This window comes from Hyla sarda, chromosome 3 (genome assembly GCF_029499605.1).
Source record: "Hyla sarda isolate aHylSar1 chromosome 3, aHylSar1.hap1, whole genome shotgun sequence".
Taxonomy (NCBI): Eukaryota; Metazoa; Chordata; class Amphibia; order Anura; family Hylidae; genus Hyla; species Hyla sarda.
The window spans coordinates 305,669,967-305,691,941 of NC_079191.1; the positions used below are offsets into that span (position 1 = coordinate 305,669,967).

Here is a 21,975-nt window from a genome sequence, read left to right on the forward strand (position 1 = left end):
TAATAGCGCAGCGGGCACTTTAGACAGTGAGTCTGCCTCCGGCCAACCGGGGTCTGACGAGGGACGTCGCACAAGTGACGTACTTCTGCAGACCCGCTCAGGAGGACGTCAGTGACGTCACTCGTCAGGCCGCTGCCGGAGAGGAAAAGCGCTGTGCAGGGCAGGTAAGTGTTTCTCTGTGTGTGTCTGTGTCTGTCTGTGTGTTTGGGGGGGCCATGGCTACCTAATGTGAGGAATCTATGCTACCTAATGTGGGGAAACTATGTTACCTAATGTGGGGAATCTGTGCTACCTAATGTGGGGAAACTATGCTACCTAATGTGGGGAAAGTTTGCTACCTAATGTGGGGAAGCTATGCTACCTAATGTGGGGAAACTATGTTACCTACTGTGGGGAATCTGTGCTACCTAATGTGGGCAAACTATGCTACCTAATGTGGGGAAACTATGTTACCTAATGTGGGGAAACTATGTTACCTGATGTGGGGAATCTGTGCTACCTAATGTGGGGAAACTATGCTACCTAATGTGGGGAAACTATGTTACCTAATGTGGGGAATCTGTGCTACCTAATGTGGGGAAACTATGCTACCTAATGTGGGGAAACTATGTTACCTAATGTGGGGAATCTGTGCTACCTATTGTGGGGAAACTATGCTACCTAATGTGGGGACACTATGCTATCTAATGTGGGCAAACTATGCTACCTAATGTGGGGAAACTGCTACCTAATGTACGGAATCTATGCTACCTAATGTGGGGAAACTATGCTACCTAATGTGAGGAAACTATGCTACCTAATGTGGGGAATCTATGCTACCTAATGTTGGTAATCTATGCTACCTAATGTGGGGGGCTTGAATGAGCTGCGGCATATGGGAGGCCTTAATAAATAATTATAAACTTATACAGCAAGTGACATATGGGGGTCCACCTGAGTAAGTGACACATGGAGGGGGGTGCTGAACAATTGATGTTTTTTTTTGGGGGGGGGGCACAGGCACATTCTTTGCACAAGGGCCCTCTGCTGTCTGTGTCCGCCCCTGGGTAGAGAATAAGGGGTAAAGTGGAACATAGAACAAATGCAGTTATTTTTTTCTTAATTTTTTTTTTAATGAAGTAAACGAGATAAAGGTAAGCAATGACTTTTCCTCAGTCTGAAGCGTGGTCCTCATCGGCAGGAAGCAGTGAGGAGGAGGAGGATGACGGAGGTTCTGATTCCATCTCTGCTTCTTTTTCGTCCCTCTCTATATATAGGGCCGTGGCCATGAAGAAGGCCCCTCCGATGACTGCCATTATGGTGCAGGTTATGAGGGCATACTCCAGGCTGCGGTATTTCAGAAGAGGGGATTTGGCATATCCTCGTTCGTAGGTGTCAGATATCAGGCCGATGAGGTACGGGCTGCCGGCGTCACCTAGGAGGTGATAGATTGTCATCTGCACGGCCAGGGCTGAAGATCTCCTCCACGGAGTTACTACTTTTAGTATAATGTCAGATATGAGGGATTTACTGACAGAAGCGTCTCTCCGATGAAGATGAAGATGTTGGTGGCAACGAGACTGATGTTGCCAAAAGTCAATGCCAACAGAAGAAAAGGGGCGGAGAGCATCATCGCGCATCCACACACAAGCGGGTCCGCCCGTGGGTTGGATTTGCGATATCTTTTACTTATCTCCGTCCCTGCTACAACTCCCAGAATCCCGGAAACGACTGTAACCACACCAAATATTAGGATGTCGTGATAGTCACACGGTTCAGCACGGCAAGGGTCCTTCTCTTGTAGGAGTGTTCGTGCGTGGGTCAGGTATGACGGACCCCATACACCTATGGCTCCCACTATGAAGGATACAGCCGTCGATCCCATGGTGGTTAACATGAAGCTTCGATTTTTAAATAGTTTTTTCAGATCTGTCGCCCATTTGGCAAACTTCTGGGATTTGTTGTTCTTCCCGTTTGTAGTCGTTCTTGGAAGCTCTTTTGTGACCAAAATCATCAAAGCCACAGCTATGAGGCCCAGGCCAGGGGTCACTCTAAATGCCCAGTGCCAATCACCCCTTGCTGCATCAGTCACTTTGGGCCCGATGATGTATCCTAGTCCGCAGCCTACAGGTATGACGGAGTAAAACACGTTCAGCATGCGGGTCCGCTGGTCACTTGTAAAAAGGTCTGCAATGATGGAGGGGGCGATGGTGCAGAAAGTCGCCTCTCCGGCTCCAACCAGTCCACTCGTCAGCAGGAAGAGCAGGAAGTACCCGTCAGGGATGAATGACAGGGTAAGTGTCATGCTCAGCCAAACGATGACTCCTGCGCAAACAGTATATTTCTTATTACAGTGGTCGCCCAAATATCCGGCAATTGGTGCGTCCAGCACGTAGCTTCCAATGAACAATGTATTCAATAAGCCGGACAGACTAGCATTGGTGTCATATGCTTTCTGTATATAAGGCAGCACCCCCGCCACGCTGGAGCGATTTGCATAGATGAGCAAATTAACAAAGGCGAGGATCACTACGGTGATGATGGAACGTGCGGTGGACATCACGCTTAGAGATGGCAGGTTCTGCCTCTCAGGGATATCGCCCTTTTCTACATCCATATCACTATGGTCCTCCATTGCTTCTTCCTCCTCCTTCAGCAATGGGTCTTGTGGAGAGGCCATGGTCACAGGTCAGAGCCTGAAAACACTAGAGAGAGAGAGATAAGTGAACACATTAGACAACATGTCATCATTCCTGTCATTATACAATAGATCCTTCATACAGAGCAGAAATGTCCAGCACAGAACCACAAGATAACACTAAGACCATGGCAGCCTCAGAAGAAGACGCTTCTCTATAAGTGTTTTATATGGAGACGTCTTCCCTGAGGTTACCAATGTCTGATAACCCTGAACCGGTCCGGTCCTAGTAATATCTGATAACCCTGAACCTGTCTGGTCCTAGTAATATCTGATAACCCTGAACCTGTCCGGTCCTAGTAATATCTGATAACCCTGCACCTGTCCGGTCCTAGTAATATCTGATAACCCTGAACCTGTCCGGTCCTAGTAATATCTGATAACCCTGAACCTGTCCGGTCCTAGTAATATCTGATAACCCTGAACCTGTCCGGTCCTAGTAATATCTGATAACCCTGAACCTGTCCGGTCCTAGTAATATCTGATAACCCTGAACCTGTCCGGTCCTAGTAATATCTGATAACCCTGAACCTGTCCGGTCCTAGTAATATCTGATAACCCTGAACCTGTCCGGTCCTAGTAATATCTGATAACCCTGAACCTGTCCGGTCCTAGTAATATCTGATAACCCTGAACCTGTCCGGTCCTAGTAATATCTGATAACCCTGAACCTGTCCGGTCCTAGTAATATCTGATAACCCTGAACCTGTCCGGTCCTAGTAATATCTGATAACCCTGAACCTGTCCGGTCCTAGTAATATCTGATAACCCTAAACCTGTCCGGTCCTAGTAATATCTGATAACCCTGAACCTGTCCAGTCCTAGTAATATCTGATAACCCTGAACCTGTCCGGTCCTAGTAATATCTGATAACCCTGAACCTGTCCGGTCCTAGTAATATCTGATAACCTTGAACCTGTCCGGTCCTAGTAATATCTGATAACCCTGAACCTGTCCGGTCCTAGTAATATCTGATTACCCTAAACCTGTCCGGTCCTAGTAATATCTGATAACCCTGAACCTGTCCGGTCCTAGTAATATCTGATAACCCTGAACCTGTCCGGTCCTAGTAATATCTGATAACCCTGAACCTGTCCGGTCCTAGTAATATCTGATAACCCTGAACCTGTCCGGTCCTAGTAATATCTGATAACCCTGATTCTGTCCGGTCCTAGTAATATCTGATAACCCTGAACCTGCCCGGTCCTAGTAATATCTGACAACCCTGAATCTGTCCGGTCCTAGTAATATCTGATAACCCTGAACCTGTCCGGTCCTAGTAATATCTGATAACCCTGAACCTGTCCGGTCCTAGTAATATCTGATAAACCTGAACCTCTCCGGTCCTAGTAATATCTGATAACCCTGAACCTGTCCTAGTAATGGCGGATTATAAGGGCTTGGCTGTATGGTCACTGGTCCATGTGAACTTCATACTGTAGATACAATTGGGCTATCCTGCTATATACATTTACTAATAATGAACCTACCCCATCTCATTGGGATCTATCCGTACCCTATATGACTTTCTGCCACTAGTTGATTTGAAAATTTTCCCTTTCGGAGTACCCAGAGTATTTCTATTGTTAGTACACACAGAATTCTATTATATACTTATTATATTTCTGCCCTAATCTTTCTGTCATTCTTTTACTACACCACCAAATCTTTCTCATAGACTTATATCTTTTAGAACTTCATGAATTAGGGCTCTTGGGGGCTTTTTTGGGCATAATTGCATTTTAGCAGTTTTGCAAGAAAAAGCTCTGGTCATGATACTATCTGTGCGTTTTATTATGTTTAACCCCTTCCCGCAGAATGTCATATATAAACGCCGGGTTGTGCAGTGCGTTCGCGCATCCCGGCGTTTATAAATGACATTCAGTTAACCCGGCGATGCGCAGCATCGCACGGGTTAACTGGCAGAAGTCCCGCTGTTTCCAGCAGGGTACAACTTCTGCTTCACCCCCCAGGACCATCCATTGATGGTCCTGGTCAGCGATCACTGTGATTGGTCCCTGTGGACCAATCACAGTGATCTGGGGTGAAAGTTCAGATCCCCCGCACTGCCCGCCCCTGGAAGTCGGGCAGAACGGGGGACGAAGGCTGCAGGGGCTCGCGGGGACCTGCGGCATTCGGGGGGAACACGTGGGGACCGGCGGACTTACCTGATCCAGCGGCGGGACCGAGGAGCAGCGCGGGACCGGCCACGTGGACGAGCAGCGACGGGTAAGTATGTGGTCCTCAGAGGCAGCAGTGAAGATCTTCACTGCTGCTTCTAGGAGTCTGAAAACTACAACTCCCAGCATGCCTAGACAGCCTTTGGCTGTCTGGGCATGCTGGGAGTTGTAGTTTTGCAACATCTGGAGGGCCCCCGTTTGGAGACCATTGTATAATGGTCTCCAATCTGTGCTCTTCCAGCTGTTGCAAAACTACAACTCCCAGCATGCACTGACTGTCCAGGCATGCTGGGAGTTTTAGTTCAGCAACATCTGGCCCTTCAGATGTTGCCGAACTACAACTCCCAGCATGCCCTTCAGCTGTCTGGGCATGCTGGGAGTTGTAGTTTTGCAACAACTGGAGACACACTGGTTGGGAAACATTGTTTCTAACTCAGTGTTTCCTAACCTGTGTGCCTCCAGCTGATGCAAAACTATAACTCCCAGCATGCAATAACAGACCATGCATGCTGGGAGTTGTAGTTTTGCAACATCTGGAGGGCCCCAGTTTGGAGACCATTGTATAATGGTCTCCAATCTGTGCTCTTCCAGCTGTTGCAAAACTACAACTCCCAGTATGCACTGACTGTCCAGGCATGCTGGGAGTTTTAGTTCAGCAACATCTGGCCCTTCAGATGTTGCCGAACTACAACTCCCAGCATGCCCTTCAGCTGTCTGGGCATGCTGGGAGTTGTAGTTTTGCAACAACTGGAGACACACTGGTTGGGAAACATTGTCTGTTTCTAACTCCGTGTTTTCTAACCTGTGTGCCTCCAGCTGTTGCAAAACTATAACTCCCAGCATGCACTAACAGACCATGCATGCTGGGAGTTGTGGTTTTGCAACAGCTGGTGCACCCCCCCCCCCCCCCCCCCTGTGAATGTACAGGGTACATTCACATGGGCGAGGCTTTTACAGTGGGTTTCTCGCATCTTGAGATGCAGCAAATTTTGCGCTGGGAAACTCGCTGTAACCCCCCGCCCATGTGACTGTACCCTAGAAACACTACACTACACCTACACAAAATAAAATAAAAAGTTAAAAACACTACATATACACATACCCCTACACAGCCCCCCTCCCCCAATAAGAACGTCCGGTACACCACTGTTTCCAAAGCAGAGCCTCCAGCTGTTGAAAAACAACAACTCCCAGTATTGCCGGACAGCCGTTGACTGTCCACGCATGCTGGGAGTTTTGCAACAGCTGGAGGCACCCTGTTTGGGAATCACTGGCGTAGAATACCCCTATGTCCACCCCTATGCAAATCCCTAATTTAGGCCTCAAATGCGCACGGCGCTCTCACTTTGGAGCCCTGTCGTATTTCAAGGCAACAGTTTAGGGCGACATATGGGGTATCGCCGTACTCGGGAGAAATTGCGTTACAAGGTTTGGGGGGCTTTTTCTTCTTTAACCCTTCATGAAAAGGAAATGTTGGGGTCTACACCAGAATGTTAGTGTAAAAAAATTAAATTTTTTACACTAACATGCTGATGTTGCCCTATACTTTACATTTTCACAAGAGGTAAAAGGGAAAAAAGCCCCCCAAAATTTGTAACGCAATTTCTCCCGACTACAGAGATACCCCATATGTGAGCGCAAAGTGCTCTGGGGGCGCACAACAAGGCCCAGAAGGGAGAGTGCGCCATGTACATTTGAGGTGATTTGCACAGGGGTGGCTGATTGTTACAGCGGTTTTGACAAACGCAAAAAAAAACAAAACCCCACATGTGACCCCATTTCGGAAACGACACCCCTCACGGAATGTAATGAGGGGTGCAGTGAGAATTTACACCCCACTGGTGTCTGACGGATCTTTGGAACAGTGGTCCGTGAAAATGAAAACTTGTACAGCCCACTGTTCCAAAGATCTGTCAGACACCAGTGGGGGGCAAATGCTCACTGTATCCCTTGTTACGTACCTCAAGGGGTCTCGTTTCCAAAATGGTATGCCATGTGGTTTTTTTTTTTGCTGTTCTGGCACCATAGGGGCTTCCTAAATGCGATATGCCCCCCGAGCAAAATTTGCTCTCAAAAAGCCAAATATGACTCCTTCTCTTCTGAGCATTGTAGTTCGCCCATAGTGCACTTCAGGTCCACTTATGGGGTACCTTCATACTAAGAAGAGAAGGGGTTACAAATATTGGGGAGTATTTCCTGCTATTAACCCTTGCAAAAATGTGAAATTTGGGGGGAAACACACATTTTAGTGGAAATTTTATTTTATTTTTTTACATATGCAAAAGTTGTGAAACACCTGTGGGGTAATAAGGCTCACTTTATTCCTTGTTACATTCCTCAAGGGGTCTAGTTTCCAAAATGGTATGCCATGTGTTTTTTTTTGCTGTTCTGGCACCATAGGGGCTTCCTAAATGCGACATGCCCCCCGAGCAAAATTTGCTCTCAAAAAGCCAAATATGACTCCTTCTCTTCTGAGCATTGTAGTTCGCCCATAGTGCACTTCAGGTCAACTTATGGGGTACCTCCATACTCAGAAGAGAAGGGGTTACAAATATTGGGGGTATTTCCTGCTATTAACCCTTGGAAAAATGTGAAATTTGGGGGGAAACACACATTTTAGTGAAAAAAAATAATTTTTTTTTTACATATGCCAAAGTCGTGAAACACCTGTGGGGTATTAAGGCTCACTTTATTCCTTGTTATGTTCCTCAAGGGGTCTAGTTTCCAAAATGGTATGCCATGTGAGGGGTTTTTGCTGTTCTGGCACCATAGGGGCTTCCTAAATGCAACAAGCCCCCCAAAAACCATTTCAGAAAAACGTACTCTCCAAAATCCCTTTGTCGCTCTTTCCCTTCTGAGCCCTCTACTGCGCCCGCCGAACACTTTACATAGACATATGAGGTATGTGCTTACTCGAGAGAAATTGGGCTACAAATATAAGTATAAATTTTCTCCTTTTACCCCTTGTAAAAATTCAAAAATTGGGTCTACAAGAACATGCGAGTGTAAAAAATGAAGATTGTGAATTTTCTCCTTCACTTTGCTTCTATTCCTGTGAAACACCTAAAGGGTTAAAATGATGACTGAATGTCATTTTGAATACTTTGGGGGGGGTGCAGTTTTTATAATGGGGTCTTTTGTGGGGTATTTCTAATATGAAGACCCTTCAAATCCACTTCAAACCTGAACTGGTCCCTGAAAAATAGTGAGTTTGAAAATTTTGTGAAAAATTGGAAAATTGCTGCTGAACTTTGAAGCCCTCTGGTGTCTTCCAAAAGTAAAAACTCGTCACTTTTATGATGCAAACATAAAGTAGACATATTGTATATGTGAATAAAAAAATTTTTTAATTTGTAATATACATTTTCCTTACAAGCAGAGAGCTTCAAAGTTAGAAAAATGCAAAATTTTCAAATTTTTCATCAAATTTACGGATTTTTCACCAAGAAAGGATGCAAGTATTGACAAAAATTTACCACTATGTTAAAGTAGAATATGTCACGAAAAAACAATCTCGGAATCAGAATGATAACTAAAAGCATTCCAGAGTTATTAATGTTTAAAGTGACAGTGGTCAGATGTGCAAAAAACGCTCTGGTCCTTAAGGCCAAAATGGGCTTGGTCCTGAAGGGGTTAATGCCTAAGCCAAGTATTGTCACAATGCTATGAGGAATATAACTTTTGTTATTTCTTTTGGAAATTAATTTCTTGTTTTTTTTTTGCTAAAAAAAAAAAGCAACAGCAATAAAAAAAAAACTGTGAAACAAAAAGCCCTGTGTATGTATGAATAGAAGAGGCTGAGACTTACCTTGTGGTTCTCTCTTCAGACAAGGAACGGTCAAAATCTTGAATTCTCTATCGCAAATAGAAACTCTCTAACAAACACTTTGCACCACAGGTTGTGAATGCAAAACACACTGAAGAGACTGCAGCCGGCGCGCACCTCCTTGTACAGCTTACGGTGACATCATCACAAGCATGTGTGACATCACAGGGTTCTAAACCATCTTCAGGTATGTGTATATCTGTATAGTAAATGTGAGTAGCCGTATTAGTCCAGTGATGCAGATTGTAATACCTTTTTTATTGGACTAACAGAATTTTGTAGAGACAAACTTTTGGGGTTCCTCCCTGATAATTTATAAAGTCCTTTGATCATTAGTCCTTGACTATTGGACTTGATAAAGGGAGGAATCCTGAAAGCTTGTCTCTACAAAATTCTGTTAGTCCAATAAAAAAGGTATTACAAGAGACTGCAACATATTTTTTGATTTGTGTGTATATATATATATGTATATATATATATATGTATATATATATATATATATATATATATATATATATATATATAGTTCCAAGCGTGATTAGGTGCCTCCAGCTAGGATCCGGGTCCAGAATCCTGCATACGTAGTTCCAAGGAAAATGCTGTGGCACTCAAGGTATGGTGAAAAAATGCTAAAACTATTTATTCATCCCAAATGTGCAAAGAGCAAATGGCTTGATAATGATGGTGTGAGACCATTGAAACGTTGCTCTTTGCACATTTGGGATGAATAAATAGTTTTCATTTTTTCACCATACCTTGAGTGCCACAGCATTTTCCTTGGAACTACGTATGCAGGATCCTGGACCCGGATCCTAGCTGAAGGCACCTAATCACGCTTTAGGAGTGCTGCTTTCTTCTTTGACATATATATATATATATATACATATATATATATATATATATATATATATATATATATATATATATACCTAGAAATACATCAAGTACATAAAAACATCTTTTAGAAAAATATTTCTCCAGGCCTGCCGAGTATATCCCCGTACTTCACAGTGTCTTCTTAGTTTATATATTTTAATCTTTTGACCTTTTAACCTCACTAGGACCAAGGGCATCCTGGGACTTAAAGGGGTATTCCAGGCCAAAACTTTTTTTTATATATCAACTGGCTCCAGAAAGTTAAACAGATTTGTAAATTTCTTCTATTAAAAAATCTTAATCCTTTCAGTACTTACGACCTTCTGAAGTTAAGGTTGTTTTTTTTCTGTCTAAGTCCTCTCTGATGACACCTGTCTCGGGCAACGCCCAGTTTAGAAGCAAATCCCTATAGCAAACCTCTACTAAACTGGGCGTTTCCCGAGACAGGTGTCATCAGAGAACACTTAGACAGAAAATAACAACCTTAACTTCAGAAGCTCATAAGTACTGAAACGGTTAAGATTTTTTAATAGAAGTAATTTACAAATCTGTTTAACCCCTTAAGGACAATGGACGTACTCCTACGCCCCCATTTCCGAGTCCTTAAGGACCGAGGACGTAGGAGTACGTCCTGTCCTTTCCCGGCCCCCTGCCGCTAGCCGGAGGGGAGCCGGTGCCCGATGCCTGCTGAAATCGTTCAGCAGGCATCGCGGCATATCGCCCAGGGGGGTCATTATGCCCCCCCATGTCGGCGATGGCCGCAGATCGCTGGACAATTCAGTCCAGCGATCTGCGGCGATTCCGGGTCAATCGGGTCTCCAGTGACCCGGTGACCCGGAATTACTGGCTGATCGGGGCCGTCAGAGACGGCCCCGAACAGCCAGAGCCTGCAGGGGTGAGGTGGCACTGGTGCCACCTCACGATCGCCCTGATTCGTCGGCCGGATTACCGGCCGACCAATCAGGGCGCCTGCTGCGGGTGTCACTCCCGCACCCGCTCCGCCCCTCTTCCGGAGGACGTGAGCGGGTGCGGGACGTGCACCCCTGGTGCTGGGGACCCCGATCCCCGGCGTTAATGTTGGGATCGGGGCCCCAGGAGCGACGACGGCGGCGGCGGCGGGACTGACCTGTGCGGCGATCAAGCAGCAGCAGGAGGTGAGTGACAGCCTCCTGCTGTTGCTTAGCAACAGCTCCCAGCATGCAAAAAGGGCATGCTGGGAGCTGTAGTTATGCAACAGGAGGAGGCAGACCACCACAACTCCCAGCATGCACTTATGGGCATGCTGGGACTTATGGTTTTGCAACAGCTGGAGGCACATTCTTTCTATGGAAAAGTGTACCTTCAGCTGTTGTGTAACTACAACTCCCAGCTTGCACAAACAGCTTAAGGGCATGCTGGGAGTTGTAGTGGTGCATCTGCTGGTTGCATAACTACAACTCCCAGCATGCCCGTTGGCTGTCGGTGACTGCTGAGAGTTGTAGTTTTGCAACAGCTGAAGGCACACTGAGTTAAGTAGCAAACCAGTGTGTCTCCAGCTGTTGCATAACTACAATCCCCAGCATCCCCAGCCAAAGTAGTATGCCTCCGGCTGTTGCATAACTACAACACCCAGCATGCCCTTCCGCTGTCCGTACATGCTGGGGGTTGTAGCTTTTGCAACAGCTGAAGGCACACTGGTTGCAAAACACTGAGTTTGTTGTCAAACTCGGTGTTTCACAACCTGTGTGTCTCCAGCTGTTGCAAAACTACAACTCCCAGCATGCACTGATAGACTGTACATGCTGGGAGTTGTAGTTTTGCAACAGCTGGATGTCCCCCCCCCCCAATGTGAATGTACAGGGTACACTCACATGGGCGGAGGATTACAGTAAGTATCCGGCTGCAAGTTTGAGCTGCAGCAAATTTTCTGTCGCAGCTCAAACTGCCAGCGAGAAACTACTGTGAACCCCCCGCCCGTGTGACTGTACCCTAAAAACACTACACTACACTAACACAAAATAAAATAAAAAGTAAAAAAACACTACATATACACATACCCCTACAATAAAAATGAAAAACGTCTGGTACGCCACCGTTTCCAAAACGGAGCCTCCAGCTGTTGCAAAACTACAACTCCCAGCATGCACTGATAGACCGTACATGCTGGGAGTTGTAGTTTTGCAACAGCTGGATGTCCCCCCCTCCCCCCAATGTGAATGTACAGGGTACACTCACATGGGCGGAGGATTACAGTAAGTATCCGGCTGCAAGTTTGAGCTGAGGCAAATTTTCTGCCGCTGCTCAAACTGCCAGCGAGAAACTACTGTGAACCCCCCGCCTGTGCGACTGTACCCTAAAAACACTACACTACACTAACACACAATAAAATAAAAAAGTAAAAAACACTACATATACACATACCCCTACACAGCCCCCTTCTCCTCCCCAATAAAAATGAAAAACGTCTGGTACGCCACTGTTTCCAAAACGGAGCCTCCAGCTGTTGCAAAACAACTACTCCCAGTATTACCAGATAGCCACTGACTGTTCAGGCATGCTGGGACTTTTACAACAGCTGGAGGCACCCTATTTGGGAATCACTGGCGTAGAATACCCCTATGTCCACCCCTATGCAATCCCTAATTTAGGCCTCAAATGCGCATGGCGCTCTCACTTTGGAGCCCTGTCGTATTTCAAGGCAACAGTTTAGGGCCACATATGGGGTATCGCCGTACTCGGGAGAAATTGTGTTACAAATTATGGGGGGTATTTTCTGCTATTACCCTTTTTAAAAATCAAAAATTTTTGGGAAACCAACATTTTAGGTAAAAAAAATTTTTTTTTTTTTACATATGCAAAAGTTGTGAATCACCTGTGGGGTATTAAGGTTCACATTACCCCTTGTTACGTTCCCCGAGGGGTCTAGTTTCCAAAATGGTATGCCATGTGTTTTTTTTTTGCTGTCCTGGCACCATAGGGGCTTCCTAAATGCGGCATGCCCCCAGAGCAAAATTTGCTTTCAAAAAGCCAAATGTGACTCCTTCTCTTCTGAGACCTGTAGTGCGCCAGCAGAGCACTTCTCATCCCCATATGGGGTGTTTTCTGAATCGGGAGAAATTGGGCTTCAAATTTTGGGGGGTATTTTCTGCTATTACCCTTTTTAAAAATGTAAAAATTTTGGGAAACCAAGCATTTTAGGTAGAAAATTTTTTTTTTTTTTACATATGCAAAAGTTGTGAATCACCTGTGGGGTATTAAGGTTCACATTACCCCTTGTTACGTTCCCCGAGGGGTCTAGTTTCCAAAATGGTATGCCATGTGTTTTTTTTTTGCTGTCCTGGCACCATAGGGGCTTCCTAAATGCGGCATGCCCCCAGAGCAAAATTTGCTTTCAAAAAGCCAAATGTGACTCCTTCTCTTCTGAGACCTGTAGTGCGCCAGCAGAGCACTTCTCATCCCCATATGGGGTGTTTTCTGAATCGGGAGAAATTGGGCTTCAAATTTTGGGGGGTATTTTCTGCTATTACCCTTTTTAAAAATGTAAAAATTTTGGGAAAGCAAGCATTTTAGGTAAAAATTTTTATTTTTTTTTAACATATGCAAAAGTCGTGAAACACCTGTAGGGTATTAAGGTTCACTTTACCCCTTTTTACGTTCCCCAAGGGGTCTGGTTTCCAAAATGGTATGCCATGTGTTTTTTTTGCGGTTCTGGCACCATAGGGGCTTCCTAAATGCGGCATGCCCCCAGAGCAAAATTTGCTTTCAAAAAGCCAAATGTGACTCCTTCTCTTCTGGGACCTGTAGTGCGCCAGCAGAGCACTTTTCACCCCCATATGGGGTGTTTTCTGAATCGGGAGAAATTGGGCTTCAAATTTTGGGGGGTATTTTCTGCTATTATCCTTTTTAAAAATGTAACATTTTTGGGAAACCAAGCATTTTAGGTAAAACCTTTTTTTTTTTTTTTTTTTACATATGCAAAAGTCGTGAATCACCTGTGGGGTATTAAGGTTCACTTTACCCCTTGTTACGTTCCCTGAGGGGTCTAGTTTCCAAAATGGTATGCCATGTGTGTTTTTTTGCTGTCCTGGCACCATAGGGGCTTCCTAAATGCGGCATGCCCCCCAAAAACCATTTGACGCTCCTTCCCTTCTGAGCCCTCTACTGCGCCCGCCGAACAATTAACATAGACATATGAGGTATGTGCTTACTCGAGAGAAATTGGGTTTCAAATACAAGTAAAAATTTTCTCCTTTTTACCCCTTGCAAAAATTCAAAAATTGGGTCTACAAGAACATGCGAGTGTAAAAAAAGATTGTGAATTTTCTCCTTCACTTTTCTGCTATTCCTGTGAAACACCTAAAGGGTTAATACACTTACTGAATGTCATTTTGAATACTTTGGGGGGTGTAGTTTTTATAATGGGGTCATTTATGGGGTATTTCTAATATGAAGACCCTTCAAATCCACTTCAAACCTGAACTGGTCCATGAAAAATAGCGAGTTTGAAAATTTTGTGAAAAATTTCCAAATTGCTGCTGAACTTTGAAGCCCTCTGGTGTCTTCCAAAAGTAAAAACTCATAAATTTTATGATGCAAACATAAAGTAGACATATTGTATATGTGAGCCCAAAAATGTTTTATTTTGAATATCCATTTTCCTTACAAGCAAGTTACCATAAAATTTTACCACTAAGTTAAAGTAGAATATGTCACGAAAAAACAATCTCGGAATCAGAATGATAACTAAAAGCATTCCAGAGTTATTAATGTTTAAAGTGACAGTGGTCAGAATTGCAAAAAACGCTCCGGTCCTTAAGGTATAAAATGGCCTGGTCCTTAAGGGGTTAACTTTCTGGAGCCAGTAGATATATATAAAAAAGTTTTTGCCTGGAATACCCCTTTAAGATTGAACTGATTATTATTGATATATGTCATGAATGCATCAACGGTCAGATGGTCGGACGACCAAATGATGACCACATTGTCTACATACGTCCCATACCATGCGAGGCATGTGGAAAATGGATTGGTGTCAGAAAAAATAAACTGCTCCTCCCACCAAAAAGCAAAAAGCTTAGCCCAAGCTGGTGATGACTTTGCTCCCATTGAAGCACCCGTGCGCTGCAAATAAAAATTGTTACCAAACATAAAATAATTGTGTTTTAACACAAAATCTACCACCTCAATAATGTAATGTCTCAAATCCACAGAATATTTAGAAAATCTCATCAGTATATCCGAGATAGCTGATAATGCCAGGTTTTGCAGAATACTGGAATAGAGCGATTCAATGTCGCAAGTAAGCCACGACAAAGAATCGCTCCATGTGAATTCATCCATGATTTTTAGCAAGTGCTTAGTGTCCTTGATATAACTTGGGCATTGCAGAACCAGAGGTTGCAGTACTGAGTCCAACCACTCGCATAGGTGCTTTTTAAGGGATCCGATCCCCGCCACGATCGGACGCATCGGCGGAGGGAATCGGTCCTTATGCAGCTTGGGTAGCGTGTGGAAGATAGGAATAATTGGAGCAGGCACGAAAATATAATCCACTTCTTTTTGGGTCAAAATAGATCTGGCTTTCCCCTCTTCCAACAGAGTCAACAGTTCTTTTTTAAAAGGTTCAGTGGGATCCCCACAAAGTTTAAGGTAAGTTTTATCATCAGATAGTAGATTTTCATTTAAATTGATATACAGTCCCGTGTCCATACATACTACCGAGCCGCCTTTATCAGCGGATCGGATCGTCAAATTTTTGTTTTTCTTTAATTTCTTTATGGCAGCAGCCTCCTTTTTATTCAAATTAGGACAAGTTGTATTGGACATTACTTTTGATTGTAGATTAACAAAATCTTTCATGATAAGGTCCTGGAACCAATCAAAAATTGCTGGTCTGGTCTGTATGGGGTAAAAATTTAGGTTTTTAGTGGAGAAGGTATGTGCAGTATTCACTTCATCACAAATTGATATCCCACTATTTTCAAGGAGACAGAGATCTCTAAAGCTATTTGTTCTGCTAACTTATGCATTGGTGGTAAATCAGGGTTTATAGAAAGTTGAGGTGGGTCCGATGGTTCATCAGCATTTTCCACAAAAAAATGTTTCTTAACTGTTAAAGTTCTCACAAATTTATTTATATCCAAAATTGTCCGATAAACATCAAAATGATGTGTAGGAGAGAAACCCAGTCCTTTCCACAGGACCGAGGTTTCTTCATCTGTAATGATTTGTGCAGAAATGTTGATGACTTGAAAATCCTCTTTTATTACTTTTTCCGTTTGTCCTTGTTACGCTCCGAAGCTCTTCTTCCTATGTTTTCTGCCACGGCGCCTTCCTCGTTTTTTGACTGTCTTCTCGCATTGCGATTCTTGTGAGTGTTCACATATTGCGGTTCTGAGTCCCCGCTAGTGTCCGTGGTATCTGAACAATCTGAATTTTCAGTAAACTCCTGGTCAGAAGAACTAAATTCACATGGAGCGATTCTCTGTCGTGGCTTACTTGCCTGGAACCATCAGCTATCTCGGATATACTGATGAGATTTTCTAAATATTCTGTGGATTTGAGACATTACATTATTGAGGTGGTAGATTTTGTGTTAAAACACAATTATTTTATGTTTGGTAACAATTTTTATTTGCAGCGCACGGGTGCTTCAATGGGAGCAAAGTCATCACCAGCTTGGGCTAAGCTTTTTGCTTTTTGGTGGGAGGAGCAGTTTATTTTTTCTGACACCAATCCATTTTCCACATGCCTCGCATGGTATGGGACGTATGTAGACAATGTGGTCATCATTTGGTCGTCCGACCATCTGACCGTTGATGCATTCATGACATATATCAATAATAATCAGTTCAATCTTAAAGTGGTATTCCAGGCAAAAACTTTTTTATATATATCTACTGGCTCCAGAAAGTTAACCCCTTAAGGACCAGGCCATTTTATACCTTAAGGACCGGAGCGTTTTTTGCAATTCTGACCACTGTCACTTTAAACATTAATAACTCTGGAATGCTTTTAGTTATCATTCTGATTCCGAGATTGTTTTTTCGTGACATATTCTACTTTAACTTAGTGGTAAAATTTTATGGTAACTTGCTTGTAAGGAAAATGGATATTCAAAATAAAACATTTTTGGGCTCACATATACAATATGTCTACTTTATGTTTGCATCATAAAATTTATGAGTTTTTACTTTTGGAAGACACCAGAGGGCTTCAAAGTTCAGCAGCAATTTGGAAATTTTTCACAAAATTTTCAAACTCGCTATTTTTCATGGATAGCATTATCAGCTATCTCGGATATACTGATGAGATTTTCTAAATATTCTGTGGATTTGAGACATTACATTATTGAGGTGGTAGATTTTGTGTTAAAACACAATTATTTTATGTTTGGTAACAATTTTTATTTGCAGCGCACGGGTGCTTCAATGGGAGCAAAGTCATCACCAGCTCGGGCTAACCTTTTTGTTTTTTGGTGGGAGGAGCAGTTAATTTTTTCTGACACCAATCCATTTTCCACATGCCTCGCATGGTATGGGAGGTATGTAGACGATGTGGTCATCATTTGGTCGTCTGACCATCTGACCGTTGATGCATTCATGACATATATCAATAATAATCGGTTCAATCTTACGTTTACCCACACATGGTGTAGAAGTGAAACCCCCTTTTTGGATGTAATATTACGTGGCAACCCTGATACAAATAAAATTGAGGTTGATCCTTACAGAAAAAAGATATCAGGCAATACCATCCGAAGGGCGAATTCATGCCATTCCAAACAAACGGTAAGAGCTATACCAGTAGGTGAACTTCTACAAATTAAGTGGAACAGTTCTTCCGCCGAGGTGTACCACAGGGAAGCTGATGCAGCATGCACACGCCTGGTGGCTCGAGGTTACCCTGGATGGCTCTTGAAAAAAGCTCGGTCGAGAGTGGATCCTATGGATCGAAAATCCCTTTTTACAAGTAAGCAACCAACTGAATCACAAGATTGTCCTACATTTGTCACCACGTACAGTCCAGAATTTAATGACATCAAACGCATTGTAATTAAACACTTACCTTTGCTATCAACAGATCCCACGGTAGGGGAGATTATAAAGTCAGGTGTGAGATTTGCAGCGAGGGGCGGGCACCTACTCTATCCAATCTCCTTGTTCCCAGTATGGTGGACACGGCTAGTGTTACCACCCAGTGGATTAGCACCAAGGGCTTCCACAAGTGCGGTAAATCGCGGTGTGGTATGTCCCTTTGCCGAAAAATGCCAGAAAATAGAAGGTACGGTGGATGGCAAATGCCATGTCATTCACAACTTTATAAACTGTGATAGCACTTTTGTTTTATATAAAATCATGTGCACACAATGTCACTTAACATATGTGGGTTCCACCAAAAGGTCCCTTAAAAAACGCATGCAAGAGCACATTAGACATGCTGCTGGCCCTTTAAGCTCGAACATTTCTAACATATCTAAACATTTTCTAATATGTCATAATTCAGACACCACTTCCCTCAGGTTCTCAGGCATTGAGAAGGTGAACCTAAATAAAAGGGGAGGTGACCATATTCGATCCCTCCACAATAGGGAAATCATGTGGATTTATCTTTTGAATTGCATTCAACCCCATGGTCTAAATAGCAAAACAGATTTAATATTACATTACTGATATGTCTCCGAATAATTTATCTGTGTTTGGTCCCATGTTTTTGTTTTAATCACGTGCACATGTGAGGGGGACCTGTCCCTCCCCTTCCTGTGGGAATGGGGAAAATGCCCTGGAGTATATAAGGGTGCCTCATTTGAGGATCTACAGGCTATGAGAAAGGATCGATAGATCAGAAACGTGTCAGCCATGCTTGGGACCCCCCTCTGTTTGTGCAATATTTCATATTTTTGATATGTTCACGGTTTGTCTGCCACCGTGAAGGCTTTTAAGGAAGAACCCTGAATAAAGACGGACGTTTTACTTCTACTTGCTGGCTTTTTTTGTATTTTATTTTAGTTTTATCCACTGTGCCAGGGATGAAAATAATTCCAAAAGAAACTAACTCAACTGTCTATGCTCCCCCGTTGCTCCAATATTGGTGTCCCGTTCTCTGTTCGCCGCCTTCTGCTTTTCCTGCAGGTCAGTGAATCACTGTGCGCTCAGTGTCATCATTGTTTCAGCACCAGTTTTACAAATCAGTGTGCCTCCAGTGTTACTCCAGTGTTTACAAATAAGTGTGCCTCCAGCTGTTGCAAAACTATAACTTCCAGCATGCCTTGACAGCTAGAGACTGTCCGGGAATGCTGGGAGTTGTAGTTTTGGACCACCTGGAGAGACACTGTTTTGAAAACACTGCCTTAGCCAGTATTTTCCAACCTGGGGACTTCCAGCTGTTGCAAAACTACAACTCCCAGCATTCCCCTGACAGTCTTTAGCTGTCCAGGCATGCTGGGAGTTATAGTTCTGCAACAGCTGGAGACACTCAGGTTTGGTAGGTAGGTCCTTAGTCCATTGTTTTCCAACCTGGGTGCCTCCAGCTGTTGAAAAACTCTAACTCCCAGCTTAAGACTGTCCGGGCATGCTGGGAGTTGTAGTTTTGCAACAGCTGGAGGCCCCCAGGTTGGGAAACACTAACTACGGCAGTGTTTTCGAAACATTGTCTCTCCATCTGTTGCAAAACTACAACTACCAGCATGCTCAGACAGTCTTAAGCTGGAAGTTAGAGTTTTGCAGCAGAAGGTGGCATTTTGGTGGATAGTTGGGCCCTTAGTCCAGTGTTTCCCAACCTGAGTGCCTCCAGCTGTTGCAAAACTACAACTCCCAGCATGCCCAAACAGCCAAAGCCTGTTTGGAGAACACTGGACTAAGGACCTACCTACCAAATGTAACGTGGCCACCCACCTACCAACCAAACATATTACCTACCTAGCAAATGCTTTTCCTGCCTACCTAACAAACGTATACCGTATATACTCGAGTATAAGCCGAGTTTTTCAGCACAATTTTTCGTGCTGAAAACACCCCCCCTTGGCTTATACTCGAGTGAACTCTCCGCCCTCAGTGGTCTTCAACCTGGGAACCTCCAGAGGTTTCAAAACTACAACTCCCAGCAAGCCCGGGCAGCCATCGGCTGTCCGGGCTTGCTGGGAGTTGTAGTTTTGAAACCTCTGGAGGTCCCAAGGTTGAAGACCACTGCGGCCTTCGACATCATCCAGCCCCTCTCACGCCCTAACTCATCTCCGCTCGGCGCTGGTCCGGTGCTGCAGGACTGTCCGGTGGGGAGGTCGTCCGGTGGGATAGTGGTTCCGGGCTGCCATCTTCATCGGGGGGGCCTCTTCTCCGCGCTTCGGGCCCGGAATAGTCACATTGCCTTGACGACGACGCAGAGGTACGTTCATTACCAACGTCCCTCTGCGTCATCGTCAAGGCAACGCCTCTATTCCGGGCCCGAAGCGCGGAGAAGAGGCCCCCCGGTGAAGATGGCAGCCCGGAACCACTATCCCACCGGACGATCTCCCCACCGGACAGTCCTGCAGCACCGGACCAGCGCCGAGCGGAGGTTAGTACAGAACTAAAGGGGGTGAGAGGGAGCTGGATGATGTCGAAGGCCGCAGTGGTCTTCAACCTGCGGACCTCCAGATGTTTCAAAACTACAACTCCCAGCAAGCCTGGACAGCCGATGGCTGCCTGGGCTTGCTGGGAGTTGTAGTTTTGAAATATCTGGAGGTCCGCAGGTTGAAGACCACTGTATCAGACATTGACAAGCGGTGATGATGATGACATGTGGTGATGATGACAAGGGGATGATGAAGGGGGGGGGTGTGGGATTATGACAAGGGGATGATGAAGGGGGGTGTGTGGGATGATGACAGGGGGATGATGAAGGGGGGGTGTGGGATGATGATGGGGGGATGATGACAGGCGGTGATGATGAAGGGGGGATGATGAAGGGGGGATGATGACAGGGTGATGATGACAGGGTGATGATGATGAGGGTGTTAATGACGGGGGTCTGGATGATGACAGGGGGGGATGATGTATTTCCCACCCTAGGCTTATACTCGAGTCAATAGCTTTTCCTGGGATTTTGGGGTGAAATTAGGGGCCTCGGCTTATATTCGGGTCGGCTTATACTCGAGTATATACGGTAACCTACCTAGCGGCAAACCTTTTACTTGCCTTCCTACCAACTGAACTTACTACCTGCCTAAATAACTTGCAAACTTACTACTTGCCTACCTACTTAGAGAATGTTCTACTTACCTAATTTACTACTTGCAAACGTACTACCTGCTTACCTAGCAAACATATTACCTGGGTGGGGGGGGGGGCCCAGGCATATTCTTTGCACAGGGGCCCTCTGTTGTTTGTGTCCGCCCCTGGTGTCTATGGAAGATCTCGGGGAGAGGGAGAGAAGAGGGTGGCTAACAAAGATCATATCTAGCCGGCTATATGAGCAGTGTGTGGGCGAGTAATACGTATAATCCTTATCAATAGGATGGAGGACCATCCAAAGATCAATGAGTTTACGTGAATGAAATTCCTTACATAATCTACGGAGCTCTGCAAAGGAAAGCGAAGACTTACCTGAGGAGGAATCAACAGTCGGGTCCCAAACCCAGTTGCCACCCATAATACCTTGAGAGGAGCCAGCGAAGGTGTCCAAGCAAGTCAGGAGATCTAGTGCAAAGGCGATGTGGCCCTGGTTAGGAAAATATACAGAGGCTAGAGTGAACAATTGGGAACAATTGCAAAAACAGATAGCGACCCACGGGGTCCTCAAGAGCCTTAATGACGGTGGGTTGAAAAGTCTTATGAAAAGCTATAGACACACCCTTAGATTTAGCAGAGGGTCATTGCAGTCATTAAAGGACGGGGAGGAAGAGGAGTGGAAATGGGTATCCTGAAAAAGGGCTACAGACACACCTTTCCTATGAATATGGTGGAGAATCTGACGCCTCTTTTCAGGAATATTGAATCCTCTCACGTTAAAGGAGCACACCGCTATGGAATCCATCTTTGAAAAGGATAATAGGGGAGGGAGGGGAGAGGAGCTTGGAAGGGGATGGGGTGACACAAGAGGAAGGGAGGGAAGCACAGGAGGAGAAGGGGGAAACACACACAGAAGAAATCCAGAAAGAAGTAAACAGGAAGACATGAAGGACAGAAAAAAGGAACAAGTAGAAGAAACAAATAAGACCGACCAAAGGTCCTAAACAGGAAGCGAACCAATAGATGACCAGCCCGTTTAACATCATCCCTACTGGGGATAGTGAAAACCTTAGAGAAATAAAACCCGGATCTCCCCCCCCCCCCCCCCATACAACAAACATATGATAAGCTAGTACTAACAAGTGGAACCCCACCCGCAATGGGATTAAACAGTAAAGTAGAGGACAAGTCATATCTTGCAGTATAACTCAGAGAAAAATATAGCCAAACATT

General features: G+C 44.6%; 1 protein-coding gene across 2 annotated transcripts; it reads right to left on the minus strand.

Annotated features, from left to right (window-relative positions):
• Positions 1 to 1,100: 1,100 nt before the first annotated feature.
• Positions 1,101 to 17,382, minus strand: LOC130362460 (protein spinster homolog 1-like). 2 transcript variants are annotated; one of them, XM_056566982.1, is made up of 3 exons: positions 17,269 to 17,382; positions 8,666 to 8,882; positions 1,101 to 2,684 (listed from the first exon to the last, which is right to left on the minus strand). In XM_056566982.1, exon 3 carries the CDS (start codon positions 2,657 to 2,659, stop codon positions 1,481 to 1,483), a length of 1,179 nt encoding a protein of 392 aa, XP_056422957.1. In that variant the 5' UTR covers positions 2,660 to 2,684; positions 8,666 to 8,882; positions 17,269 to 17,382; the 3' UTR covers positions 1,101 to 1,480. The 2 variants fall into 2 exon arrangements, with proteins under 2 accessions (XP_056422957.1, XP_056422958.1); XM_056566983.1 differs by lacking the exons at positions 8,666 to 8,882; positions 17,269 to 17,382 and adding an exon at positions 4,194 to 4,658.
• Positions 17,383 to 21,975: the final 4,593 nt, after the last annotated feature.

What these genes read in the sequence shown, in the direction of transcription:
- LOC130362460 (XM_056566982.1), bottom strand. Translation starts at nt 2,659, where the DNA reads ATGGCCTCTCCACAAGACCCATTGCTGAAGGAGGAGGAAGAAGCAATG.